The following is a 13,206-nucleotide window of genomic DNA, read 5'->3' as shown; positions in this document are numbered from 1 at the left end:
AATGAGATCACTTGTGTAAAATGCTTAGTCCACAGCCTGGCCCACAGTAGATGTTCTGGAAATGCTACTTAACGTTGTTATTTAATAAACATGGGCTGAGCAGTCACAGTGTGCCCAACATCAGCAACCCAAGTAAACAGAAACCCCAGAATACAGCAGAGAAGCTGGTTACTCTTACTTAGAATAATCTAGATTTTCAACCGTCTAGAAGATTCTGCATTGGGGAGATATTGCACAGACTGGGTGAGTCAGGGCTCTACACTCAAACATAACTGGGTTTGAATTCTAGCTCCATCACTTAATGTCTGACCCTGAGCAAGCGACTTGTCTTCTCTGAGTTCGCTTTCTCTCTGGGAGGAGAGCAAGAACAATTTATCTTGTGAAAATTCATCTACCACTGATAATAAGTATAGTAAATGTACCACAGTGCCTATCATGCATCAGGCTCCTGGTGAAATGCTCGATGGATTATGTCACTTAATCCTCAAACAACTTTGCGAGGAAGATCTATCCTTACCAAGTACAGACTAACTAGGACACTGAAGCTCAGAGAGGCAAGGTTACTTGTCCAAGGCCACACAGCTGGTGAGTGGTAAAACTGGGACTTTAACCCAGTCCAGTTAAAGCTCCATTCATGCTGTGGGCACTTTGGTAGATTCGGTACAGGCACACGTGTGGTTTGTCTCCTGCACATGCTACCTCTCTTCCTTGACCAGAAGTCCTCAGGGTCTAGCAGCTGAGGGCTACATCATGGCTCATTAGCACCCATGGGGGGTTCATTAGAAACTGTTAGTTAGCCTGGGCTTGGGGAGAGGGCAATGGAAGATGCCTGAATCCCTTAGGGATTCCTTAAGGTGGAAGGGTCTTCCCTTCAGTATCTTTCAACCACCTTTAGGTGGCTCAAAACAGCAATAGCAGTTTACAGTCCTCTTGCAAACACAACCCAGAATATTCTGGTTTGTATCTGAAGTTGTTTAGGGATGATGATTTTCAAGTCGGTCAGAATTCCCTCTGGCAGTCATGAAGACATTGGCTTTAATAACAAGGAGGTTTGAGGGACGTTTTTGGGTAAAAGCCAATGAGCTGGACTCAGTCCACAAGGGTTAAAGTCCTGGCATCATGGGACTTAGGGATGCTGTGTTACTCCACACAGTCTCAGTTTCCTCATCTGTAAAATGGGGATTACAGTAGTACCTATCTCCTAGGGTCTTTATAAAGAAGTGCCTTCTGGAGGTAGATGGGGATAGACTCCAGAGATTGTGCGGATGTTCCATCAGATGGAAGCTGCTAGGCCCTCTCAGCCTGGGCTTGGGATCCACCATGGGAGAGTACAGATGGCTGTAGCTCTGAGGGGACTCCATGAGTTGGGGACTAGGTGTAGGGCCCCATCCCTGCTCAGAGTGTCCCGAGCCGCCCCCTCTGACAATGAACTTGAAACTATAGTCATTAATAAAGGCGACCCCTCCCAGAGCCGTCTCCCTGATTCTTCCTGGAGTTGGGTTTCCTCTCTGCTCTCCCTACCCGCCCCCCCCCCCCCCGCCCCCAGTCCCATTACTTCCTAGGAACAAAAGTGTGCCGGCTGTGGCAACCGAGACAGCATATGCGAACGCGCGCTGTTTAGCACACTGGATATTCGAGGGTGCCCCTCTGAGCCCACACCTCCTTCTCCAGCCCCAGGGGCTCAGCGGGTCCTATTAGTACCCAGGAAGGCAGACCTTAGCGAGAGGATTGGATCTTTTTCTGGAGCACTCCGTATTTTCCTGCAGGCTGCATCTCTGCTAGGAGGAAGGAGTGAATTGTTCCTGGGTTGGGGATGAAGGAGGCAAAGAACGCTCGGCTGGCTGTCGCAGGTTCCGGGCCTTCCGGAGTTTCAGCGCGTCGTGGATAAATCCATCGATCAAGAAGGCTTGATAGCGAAGCCAATACATTCCAGGTAGCGGGCCAGAGCTGGGTCCGGCTTCTTTAACATCAGGGGAGTCTGGGTCAGCACAAGTCTCTCTAATGACCCCGTGGCGGGTTGAAATGCCATGTGTGGCCAGTGGCGAGATACAGCCAGTCCCGCAGGCAGCCAGGCGTTTCAGTCCAGAGCCGAGTTCCAGCGCGAGGTGAACCTGGGCGAGTCTCCTGACTTTTCTGCTCCCCAATTTCCTTATTTGTAGGATGGGAACACAGGACTGTTCTGGGGGCTCAATGAATGGGTTGTTGGAAGGTGTAAAAACCTCCGATCAAATATTCTGTTCAAACACGTTTTTTTCTTCTTCCACCCCACCTCCTCTCCACACCAACTGGGAGCATATCAGAGGGGTCTAATAACTAACTCATTAATTGGCAGCCGGTCTGACACTTAAGAGAATAACTTTATTGGATCATTTCAACTAAAGTGAGCGTCAGATATGGCCACTGATCTCAAGGTAACACGAGGATACTGACGCATCTAACCCGATCAAGCCAGGCCCCAATTCGGGAATGACTTCTCTAACAACGACTCCACATTTAGTGATGGCAGGAGGAATGGCCTCACTGGGGACACTACCCTATTCTGCCCTTTCTTCTCAAAGGGTGACACCTCCGATTAAACACCTACATTTTTTAGGAGGCGTTTAATTAGATTTCTGACCTATAAATACATTTTAAAATGTTTTTATTCTCATAATAAGCTGATAATCAGCTGTACCATAAGCCACGGGTTTTTATTTCCCCTGGAAGAGTCCTTAATGACTAGATAGCCCTAATTTTACACATGCGGAAACCAAAGCGCCGAGACACAAAGCCACTCGCTCAGGGCCACACAGAAAGGGAGTGGCGGAGCTGAGTGAAGAACTTCATCCAGCTACCCGTTGGGTGGCATGGGGGAAGGCACCGATCACTGTCGAAATTCCGCGAGGAATTTGCAAGTTTCTGACCCACAAGAAATTGTGCGACTGGGACGGCATCGCTGAGAGGAGATGCTCAAACCCGAGCGGATGCTTGGAAATGTGCGGCCTCGCCGCTACCGGCGGGTTTCGCATTAGGAAACCCGCCTTGGGGGTTAAGAAACCTTCACTACAGAGTGCAGGCGCCTGCACCACGCCGCCGCTCTGCGTTTCACTAGCGGAGGCCGAGGTTGAGATTCCGGCCAAGGTTCCCAGGAACCTTCAGTGCGGTAGCAACCTAGGCCGGATCTGGGGTCTAGCGGTCTCGGCGGAAGATCGGAGGCCCTGTTCTGAGGCCCCTAACCCGGAGCGCCTCGCCAGACCGCGGCACAACAGACGCTCGCCGCCCCGCTGCAGCACCGGCCTCGGCCGCCGAAAAGGCGCAGCTGGCGGTCGGCCCGGCCTGCGCAAGGCCGCGTTCTTCGGCCGCAGGTTTTCGAGAAGCGCCGCAGGCCCCGGCAGGCCACGAAAAGTTGCCCGGCCCAGGGGCGCAGTGGGGCCTCCGGGGTCTCACCGCGGAGCTGGGAGCGGCCGAAGCTAAGTCTTTCCGCTCCTGCTGGGAGGGCAAATATGCACAAGCCTGGGGAGGCCAGAGGCGCTGGGCGCCCTTGGAACGCGCCCAGTCCAGCCCGGGCGGAAGGTCCTTTTAGCTCCACTGATAACCCCCGGCCTCGTGTCCGGGTGGCTGCAGGTGTCCCGTAGGCCGCCTCCCCAGCCTTCACTAGGCTAAGTCTCCCTTTCCTCTCAAGTATTAGAGTGCTTGGTTTGGGGAAAAGAGAGCGAGGGGTCCGCGGCAGCCGCGCGCCCCAGAACTAATTTCTGAACTTCTTTGAGGCTTCGTTTTTCCAACGGCAAAGTAATGCGGGGCATCCACACCCCGCAGAAATGTGTGGGTCATGGTAAATCACACTGCATGCAAAGCTTGCTGTCCCTGGCCGGTGCTGTACAGGTTTTTGCTGCAGGGGAATCGTTTCCACTTGAGGGACGCGAGAGGGTACCCCCAGAGCTAGTGTCTGTCTGTTCTTGTGATCGGCCATGTCCCCCCCAGTCTCTACTGGCTTTGGGGACTCCCGGGGATAGTTGAGCACAGCCTAACTCCTAGCCTCTGGACCGGCAGCCTCGCCCCTCTTGGCTTGGGGCACAGGCATCCCTGCCTGCGGGTGTGCCCCGCGAAACCAGAGCACGAGGAGAGCGCGCGCGCGCGCTAACAGTCTGCGCAGGCCGACGAGCTGCCTCGTGCCTCCCAGTGCGGCATCTGTAAAATGGGTGTGGCTTTAGAGACTTGTACCGAGCACGGGGAAGGGCAGCGAGTCCAAGTCCTCAGCATTCACGCAGAGGCCTGCTGCTTCTCGTCCTTAATTCCCTCCGCGGTGGGGCTGGACATCCACAGGCACCCGCTGCCTTTGGAGCCTCTGTTGCTTCCTTGGGCACAGGTGGGTCTTAAATTTGGGAGCAGATCGCCAAGGAACCGTTCATGTGGGCTTCTCAGCCTACTCCGGATTCTCTTTCCCTTACACTCAACCTTAAGGGCGCCTGACTGATCTGGATATGTGTGCACCCAGACTCTGCCCGGGAGGGCCGTGAGGAGTGGGAGCTCTTAACAGGGCGTCAAGGGGCTCCAGTCCCGCGCAGCCACAGTGGAAATAACCTCCAGGCTTTGCACGTCCGTAGGAGGGGGTTAGGCACTAAACACCCTTGCCAGCTTAGCAATCTATCCTTCCCTTTGGGGGTGCCCACACTGCTCTGGGTGGGCGTGAGCGAGCCACAGTCCCCAACCAGCCCCACACCAGTGGGCTCAGCACCCTAACTCAGAGGGACTCCTAGTCAGTCAGTCTCTGGCTGGGGAAGGTTTGGTTGGGGGCAAGCGCTCAGAGAGGACGCAAGCCCCAGAAGCACACGGAGAGGAAAAAACTGATGTCCCTGAGAGCCGAAGCAAGACTAGGTGCCCATCCCTGGGGCTTGTCTGAACGCCGACCCCAGGTGAGCCTCTGGGTCAGAGACCTTTTGCTCAAAGCAAGGTACCAGAGGGAAAGAAAAAGACGTGTGTGTGTGCCCCGAAAAGGCCCAAGATTCAAGGGTTAGCCTGGCAAAACAAAAATACTTTAGAGAAACAAAACCACTAAGCCTTATTATAAAGAAAAAGATTAAAAGTGAGGGAAACCGGAAGGCGACGCCAGTCTCTGAGGAAGGGGCCGCTTGGCCGGCAGAGGCAAAGAAGGTCGTTCTTAGATGCTCAAGTCCCCGGCCGGATAGCCCACGTTCCCATCCCGATGGGGGCATCCATCATGCTTTTTAGCGGAGAAAAATCTTAGAAGCATTTCAGGGAAACACCAAGGGAAGGGACCTGAAGGTCTGAGTCCCTCTAGTCTCTTTCTGGGGGTGTCTGTAAGTCACCAGCGACCCGGATTCCGGGCAAGGCTTGGAGGTGGAGGCGAAGGCAGCAATGATGGGAGCCGCAGAGGTGTTTCTCAGACTACCCGCACCCCTTTCTCGAGCCCCGCCAGTGTACAGAATCCCGCAGCCCGCGTCCTGCGAAGGCGCCCAAACACGCGAGCCCCGCGGGGCGGCGCTTGGTCCGGAGGGAAGCGGCGTGATGAAGCGGGTGAGGCTGTCACAGCGCCGGAGGGACAGCCCCAGAACTGGTTAGCCTCAGGAAGCTAATGGGAGCTGGGCCGGGAGGAGGGCACGAAGGAGACGAGGAGCCAGTGACCGAGAGAAAGACAGAAGCAAAGAGATTCTGAGACCAGAAGGAGAAAGCAAAAAGGACACGAAGAGGGAAGGAGGAAGACAGGTGAAAAAGAAACCGGGGGGGGGGGGGGGGAGAGGATGGACGGGAGAGTCTGAAATGGAGAGGGGGGGAAGAGACGACAAAGAAAGAGTTGGAAAAACTAAAAGCAACAGTAAACGAATTATACAGGGAAGCAAAAAACTGTAAAGGAAAAGCAAAAGTCCTAGGAACACAGAGACCAAGAGTAATGAATAGAATAGAAAACAGAGAACATCGTAGAGAAAGAAGTGGAGAGGCCAGACATAAGAAAAAATTTAAAAGACCTAATAAAAGGGAGGAAAAAAAATCAGGGAGCAAGAGGAAATGTTCACGAACGCTTCGACCGTGTGTCTTGTTGCAAGGGACCACCTAACGCCCAGCGCGTGATCCAGAAATTCCCAGCTTCCGACCGGAGGTAAAGCTGGGTGAACTGGGCCTGGCTGCTTTCACACCTGGGCTTGGTGTTCCCGGCGTTCTGGACGCCCCGCCCCTCTCGTGTGCAGTGACACCGCCCGGGTGCGGTGACGTCACATGACGCCACGCTCCACCTGTGGTCCCACGCAACCCAAAAGGGTGCAGGTGTTCTGAATTTGTGCCCCGCGCTTACTCCTCAGACGCCGAGCGTTTGGAGACCAGGAAGCGCGCGGATTCTGTGCCCACGGCCCGCCCACAGTGCGCCCAGATCCCCCATAGCCAGTCCTTGGGTCCGCCCAAGACCCGAGGCCTCACTGGAAAAAGAGGACAGTGGGCACGGGGGTGAGGGTTTCGAGTTCTTAGAAGTTCGAGGTCGCGGGGCCTCTCACCTCCGGCCACTGACGCCCTAACTGTTGGCCCACCCGGGGCCTGTCATCCCCAACCCTGCCTGGCGCGGGCCTGCGACCTCTGGGCCTCTGGGCCCTTCCCACGTCCGCCCTACACCGCCGGCACCCAAACTGCCGGCGGCCGGCACGCACTGACCTGCACCGCGGATCCTCCGCGGGGCCCGGGGCCGGGGTCGGAGCTGAGGCGAAAACCGACGAAGCTTGGAGATGTGGATGCGCCCCCGCACACTGTGGCTCGGCCTCTACCGCCGAAGGGGTGGGGCGCAGGGCCGGCCTCGCCGAGCATTATTGGAACGAAAACGAAATAAAAGCGGCGTTAAGTGAAATAGCTAACTTTTTTATTAAATAAAACGACTTAAATAAAAGGAACGGAAAAGGAGAGGAGTGGACCCAGCCTAAACGCAGGGTGCCCCAGCCCTGGCGCTCCCCCCAGCCACCTGGTCGGCCGCCCCTCCTCTAGCGGCCCCCGCGGGGGAAGCAGGTGGCCGGTTTCTAAAGAAAAAAGCCAAAACTTTTATTATTTACACGTTTGGGCAAAAGTACAAAGTATAATACAGGCGCCCGGCCCGGGGGGGTGCGGGCGAGGGGCGGAGAAACGTAAGGCGCTTTCTTTGTCAGGCCCGGGCCTGGGGCGGGACTGGGCGCGGGGCGGGGGCTCGGATTGTGCAGCCGCGCGGAGCCCGGGCCCAGCCCCCCTCGGCGGCCGGCGGGGATGCGGCCGCGCCCCGGGGCCTACTGGAGCTCGGAGGCCCCTGTCCCTCTCGGCCTCGGGTCCCCCCAGCCCGGCTGGGGGCCCGGGGCGCCCCGCCGGGTGGAGGCGGCGATCCTTGGCGATCCTTGGTGATCCGTGGCTCACACCAGAGAAGTGACGGCGGGGACCTTGGAGCTGTCCTCCTCCCAGGGCTGCAGATTCTGCAGAGCAAACAGCGACGAGTTGTGCAGACAGAGAGGGTCGGGCTGGATGGAGTCGTTGAGGCTCTTTTGGAAGGCGTCGTGTTGCAGCTGCAGCATGAGCCGGCTCGCCTGCTGCCGCTCCGCCTCCCGCTCCTCCGCCGTCTGCCGCCTGCACCGGGGGAGGGAGAGGGACAGCACCGTCATGCACCCGGCACTGCGGGGCCGCCGGCGGGGCCCCAGCCCTCCCGGGAGCGGAGGCCAGCCGGGAGCCTCGAGGCGCAGGACCCGTCTGCACCCCTGCTGGCGCTGTGCGCCCGAGGCCCGCGCGTCCGGGGAGTGGGTTGGCATCGTTTGTTTTTGTTGTGTGCCGGGCGGTCGTGGGGAGGGGACTCCGCCCGCCGCCCACCTGCACGTCCGCGTATTGTGGCTTCGCCAACAACAAAGATGTTTCTTTTGCGGGACAACAAGGGCAGGGCATGCGTGTAACTGACTCAGCCCTGCGGGCAGTCGGGACGCTAGGGTTCGCGGGTGGGAGGGCTGGCTCTGCACTGCCCGCGCGGTGTCCCTGGGCCAGGTCAGCCTCATCCAGTTCTCCCAGGCCCTTCTCGAACCTCTCTTCCAAAACGCGATCGCTTCGCAGTTCACGGGTTGTATGGAAATAGGGATCGGATAAAAACGGGGCTCCGGAGTCAGGATGGGGAGCCACAGGGGGAACACGGAGCCCGCGCGGACTGTCGGAGATCCGAGAGGGCTGGAGGGAGGGAGATGGAGAGTGCGAGAGACCCCAGGGTGGGGGGTGGGGTGGATGCTGGTGAAGGTGCAGGTGAGAGGAAACTGAGCGGCTGCAGAAGCGGAAGAAAACACGGAGAGTTGGAGAGGCGCACGAGAGCGATACAGGGATGGGAATGGAGGAGAAGCCGAGGCGCGAGAGAGTGGGGAGAGAAACACAGGCCGGCGGGAAGGAGACAAGGGAGATAAAATTTGGGAAGGAGTGGGAAGGCGCAGCCCTGGGAGGGCGGGTAGCGGGTAGCACAGAATGGGGAGAGCGCGAGGCTGCGGCGCGGGGCAAGGTGAAGGGCGGGTGCAAGACGGGCTGAGCCGGGCCTCTCTCACCGCCATTTGGTCCTCCGGTTTTGGAACCAGGTCTTGACCTGCGCGTCCGTCATTTTGAGGGACTTGGCGAGCGCCGCCCTCTCGGCGGAGGCCAGGTACTTCTGGCGGTGGAAGCGCTTTTCCAGCTCGCAGATCTGCACCCGAGAAAAGGACGTGCGCGGCTTCTTACGCTTGGGCGGTGTCCTGTTCTGGTAGGGGTGGCCGATGCGCCGGGTCACGGTGAAGGGCGTGAGCGCCGCCGCCGCTGCGGAGACACACGAGTCCCCATTAAGCCCAGCCCGGCTCGACTGCCGTTCAGGCCCCACGCGGACCCCGTGCCGCCCGGTTGGGCGCAGGGTGCTCCGCTATTTCGTTGGTCCCCCCGCGTCCCCAGCGGCACCAAGCCGGTTGGGAGATACTCCCCTCTTCCCCTGGGCGTAGGCTTATTTCCCCGAAACTCCCTGATTTTCCTCCCCCTACGGTAGCTCGGGGCCCCGGGCGCTGAGGCCTCCGTCGCGCTTGGGCCTCCGGAATCGTTTCCCGGAGTGGAGCACCTAGGGCGCGGCGCCTCTGGCCCCGGGAGGGCCAAGGCCCGGCGCTTGTTCGCTCGCCCTGCTCACCTGTGAATCGGTCTTTCACGAAGCGGCGGCTGCTCTCCATCCAGGGAAAATTGAGGCCGCCCAGGCTGGAGACCGTGGGCACGGAGGGCATGGCGGGCAGCGCGCTAGGCAGAGGCGGTGGCACGGCCCCGGGCAGCGGCCTGTGCGCTGGCACTCGGATCACTCCGGCGGGCGCCAGGCTCAGGTTGACACTGTAAGATCCCGGGTCCTCGAAGGGCGCGCCGAGGCCGGCAAAGGAGGCGGGCAGAGACGGGTATGTGGCGCCCGGACGGCCCCCGGGGGGCCCTCCCAGGTAGCTGGCGCCGTCGGGGCCCCGCGGGGCCGGTGCGCTGTCCTGGTCCGGGCTGTTGAGGATCTGGTCGATGCCGAAGCTGATGGGCTCGTGCGGGTGCGGGGTCTGCGCGCTGGCGGGCGCCTCCATCCTGGGCGGGCGGAAGGGCTGGGCTGGGCTGGGCGGGGAGGCGGCTGGGTCCCTGTTACGGCGCGGCCATGGAGCGCCCGGCGCCTCTCGTTGCACTGAAACTTTGCCAAGAGTGCGCGGGCCCGACAGGCTCTGTGTCATCTTTCTTGAACCGAACCTGGAGTTTCCGCTGCTAATTCCTCTCCCGCCGCAGCCATTGGCTGCGATCAACAAGCCTCTCTCCTCCCATTGGCTCCCGGCTTTCAATAAAGGCCTAATTCATGGAAATAGGAGCTTAGGGACTGTTCCAAGGTGACATCATTTTAACAAACGAACAATAGGTCAAATTTATTAGCCGGGATAATGGGCGGCGGATATTAGCGCCCGAACCGCAGCCTCCCAAACCCGAAATCTAACGAAGCTGCAATTAGCAGACGCTCCCCGCTCCTCCCGGCCGGGGCCGCTTCCCCGGCCGCAGCGCGGGGCGGGCCAGGGCGCTCTGCCGGTGAAATTGCCTCTTGCTGAGGGGGGTTTCGTTTTCTTCCAAATTTTGTCATCTGGGCAAAAACCAAACCGTGCGAATCCTCTCCATTGCAATGGAGTGGCAAGTCCGGAATGACCCTGTGGAATCCGCGGAAGCGTCTTGGACTCTCCACCGCCGCGGGAGCAACGAAAGGAGCGCACTACCCCGCACGAGCTCCGCGCTCCCAGCGCGCCGCGTGAGGGGAGCCCGCCGCGTGTTCCGCGCTCCCGAGGACGCCGACCCGCGTGGGGAGAATTCGCCCCCGCTCGGGCCACTTTGGAGACTGTCGCCGGCTCCCGCCAGGCGAACCGAGGTGTGACTCCCCTAAGCCCACGCGTGCCTGGCCCAGCTGGTCTAGGGACCCAGGGTCCCCCGGTGGGGAGCGGGGATCCAGCCCCTCGAAATTCGTTGCAGGATGGACGGGACTATGGTCGCGCGTGGGGACCCGCCCGTGGCACGGCAGGTGTGGGGATCTGGGGTGCCCGAGAGGCAAGGCGCAGAGGCTGTTCATCTTTAGAGTAAAGAGCGGGACTTCTTTGGGTAACGGGGGCTGCGAGCCCCTCCCGCTCCCGGCCAGCCTGAGCGTTGAACCGCTCCCTCCCTGCTCCGCTCACGCTCTCGGGGGACTGTCAAGGCGGGTCGAGGGGCACCGTGGACAGGACAGGACCGTACGCCGGGAGGTCACCCCCAGCGCCAGCCTCAGCTGTCTCCCCTGGAGGAGACATACAGAATCGTTTTCTACTCGCGAATTCTAAAATCGTTAGGTGCAAACTGACTGCTGCACCCCTGGCCAGGCCCCTCTCGTTCTCCCTGTCTTGCGGACGTGGTGCGAGCTCTGAGAGGCCGTTGGCCAGAAGAGTGTTCACATTGGGTCAGTCACTTTCTAGTTCAGTGACCTTGGGCAAGTGACTTCATATCTTTGGGCTTGGTTTTCTCGTTTATAAAATGGGCCACGCGTGCATTGCGGGATTGTCCTAAGTCTTGCGTGAGATATTGAGAGAAGGTAGGTAGGGCTTAGGGCCTGGCACATAGTAGGCACTGAGGGGCTGTGGCTACCTCCCATTCCCACCCCCAACGTGATGGTTGACGTATTATTCTGATGGTTCTTGTTTATCTGCAGTTTTAGGTTATTTGCAGAGGCTCAGTATCTTGAACAGAAAAATGTTATTTGTCTATCCGCAGGGTCAGTCTTAGAGGACCAGGAAAGGTGGGAGGCAGCATGTTGGGGGTTCTTCCTAATAATCTACCCCCAGTAGCTCAGAGGTTTCAAGATCTGCAGTCTTAAGGCCTGGGTTCCTGAGTCAGCTCACCACCCGCTGAGTGACCTTGGGCTAGTCGCTGGCTCTTGCTGGGTGGAGAGAATGAGGCCACTGGCAAGTGAGGCACCGGTGAGGAGGGCAGGGTGCCTGGGGCAGGACAAGCCCTCTTTCCTTGGAAATCCAAGAATCTTCAAATGGAACACTGACTCCATACTGGGGGCCTCCTGCTTCTATTTCAGGCTCTGCCACCAGTGGTTTGGGGACTGTTTGGCCCCTCATTGCCCCTCCTGGAGCCTCATTTTCCTTATTTGTAAAATAGGAAGGGTAATAGCTACCCCCAGGGTGGCCGTGAGAAGTAAATGAGATAAGGTCTGTGGACATGCCTGTGAGGAACTGGATTATATAATAATAACTTTAACGACAACAGTAGAGCTGCTGTAGGTGGAGAACGTAGTGTGTGCCGGGCAGGGGGTGGGCATTTACTTATTTCTCCCAACCACCCTGTGAGGGAAGGCTGTTATTGATCCCATTTTTTACCTGATGAGGGAACTTCAGGTCAGAGAGTTCATGCAGCTCACAGCCCCCCTTCTCCAGGGCTAGGGAGTCACCTCGCCTGCTCCATTTCCCTTCTGGCATCCAAAGCCCAGGGTTGCAGGCCTGTCCTCCCCACTTCCTGGCTTTGTTAAATTGGGATAACAAGGCCCACCCCACACAGGTATGTGGGCATAGAATTAGGGGCGCCTGGGTGGCTCACTGGCTAAGCGTTCGACTTCCGCTGGGGTCATGATCTCCCCGTTCGTTCGTGGGTTCGAGCCCGTGTTGGGCTCTGTGCTGACAGCTTGGATCCTGGAGCCTGCTTCCGATTTTGTGTCTCCCTCTCTCTCTGCTCTTCCCTGCTTGCACTCTGTCTCAAAAATAAATAAACATTAAAAAAAGTTAAAAAAAAAAAAAAGAATTAAAGAGAAGTGGGTGATGTGGCCCACACTGCCCCCAGGGCATGGTGACTGGCCCAGTGCTTAAGAACCTCTGTTTGCCAGCTGTGGGCTTGGGGAATTCACCCTTTTTGCATGTCAGTTCCTCATCTAGTAAAGCAACAGTACCGATGTCATGGGATTCAAAGAGCCCATCCAGGTGAAAACAGCAGTGCAAGGCAGGGGCAGAATTCTGCCTCGCCACCTGGGTCCCAGCTTTCTGAGGTGCCTAGTTTCGTGGTCATCCAGCAGTAGGCCACTGATAGCAACCCCCCTCTTTCCCAGTCCAGACAGAGCAGAGAGGTTAGCCAGCTCAGGAAGGGGAGTAAATGGGGCAGATAGCAGTCCCTGGGACAGGGGTTCTCAAAATGTGCGCCTGGACCAGAAGCAGCAGCAGCACCTGGGAATTTGTTAGAATTGCAGATTCTTGGACCCCAGCCCAGACCTCCTGAATCGGAAACTCCAGGGTAGGGCTAGGCAATCTGCTTTAACAAGCCCTCCAGGTGATTCTGATGCATACTCACATTCGGAAGCCAGTGCCCAGAATATTGTCCATTTCATCCAAGTTCTCAAATTCGTTGTAACAATGTTGTGGGAAGATTCTTCCATAATTGGAAACTCTCATGTGAATCTGAGCTAACATCCTCTGCTCTCCACTCTCAGTGTTTCTCAGTTGTGTCTTCTCTTATCATATTTGCCAAAGGTTTGTCTATTTTACTGGTCTTAAAGAGAAGCCTTTTATTTCCTTATCTTCTTTTTTATGTCATGTCTTTGAGGAATGTTTTGATTTATTTTCATTAACTTTTTCTTCTTTGTTGAGGTGAAAATCTAGTTAATGTTTTTTTTTTTATTTTTAATTTTTTTTTTCAACGTTTATTTTATTTTTGGGACAGAGAGAGACAGAGCATGAATGGGGGAGGGGCAGAGAGAGAGGGAGACACAGAATC

General features: G+C 57.4%; 1 protein-coding gene across 1 annotated transcript; it reads right to left on the bottom strand.

The window, feature by feature from the left end:
• Positions 1-6,816: 6,816 nt before the first annotated feature.
• TLX3 (T cell leukemia homeobox 3) lies at positions 6,817-10,125 on the bottom strand. The gene is made up of 3 exons (XM_086714811.1): positions 9,107-10,125; positions 8,508-8,751; positions 6,817-7,563 (listed from the first exon to the last, which is right to left on the bottom strand). The coding sequence occupies exons 1-3, from the start codon at positions 9,666-9,668 to the stop codon at positions 7,353-7,355; spliced, it is 1,017 nt and encodes a 338-aa protein (XP_086570937.1). The 5' UTR covers positions 9,669-10,125; the 3' UTR covers positions 6,817-7,352.
• Between the last annotated feature and the right edge of the window lie 3,081 nt (positions 10,126-13,206).

This window comes from Puma concolor, chromosome A1 (assembly GCF_028749965.1).
Source record: "Puma concolor isolate L17-30 chromosome A1, mPumCon1.1.hap2, whole genome shotgun sequence".
NCBI lineage: Eukaryota > Metazoa > Chordata > Mammalia > Carnivora > Felidae > Puma > Puma concolor.
The sequence above is the reverse complement of the archived record's forward strand: the minus strand, read 5'-3'. Positions and strand labels throughout refer to the sequence as shown.

Excerpts from the sequence above, each read along its gene's own strand:
- TLX3 (XM_086714811.1), bottom strand. The coding sequence starts at position 9,668 with ATGACACAGAGCCTGTCGGGCCCGCGCACTCTTGGCAAAGTTTCAGTG. Across the intron at positions 8,752-9,106 it reads CGTGAAAGACCGATTCACAG|CGGCGGCGGCGCTCACGCCC; the intron begins GTGAGCAGGGCG and ends GTGTCTCCGCAG. Across the intron at positions 7,564-8,507 it reads AACCGGAGGACCAAATGGCG|GCGGCAGACGGCGGAGGAGC; the intron begins GTGAGAGAGGCC and ends CCCCCGGTGCAG.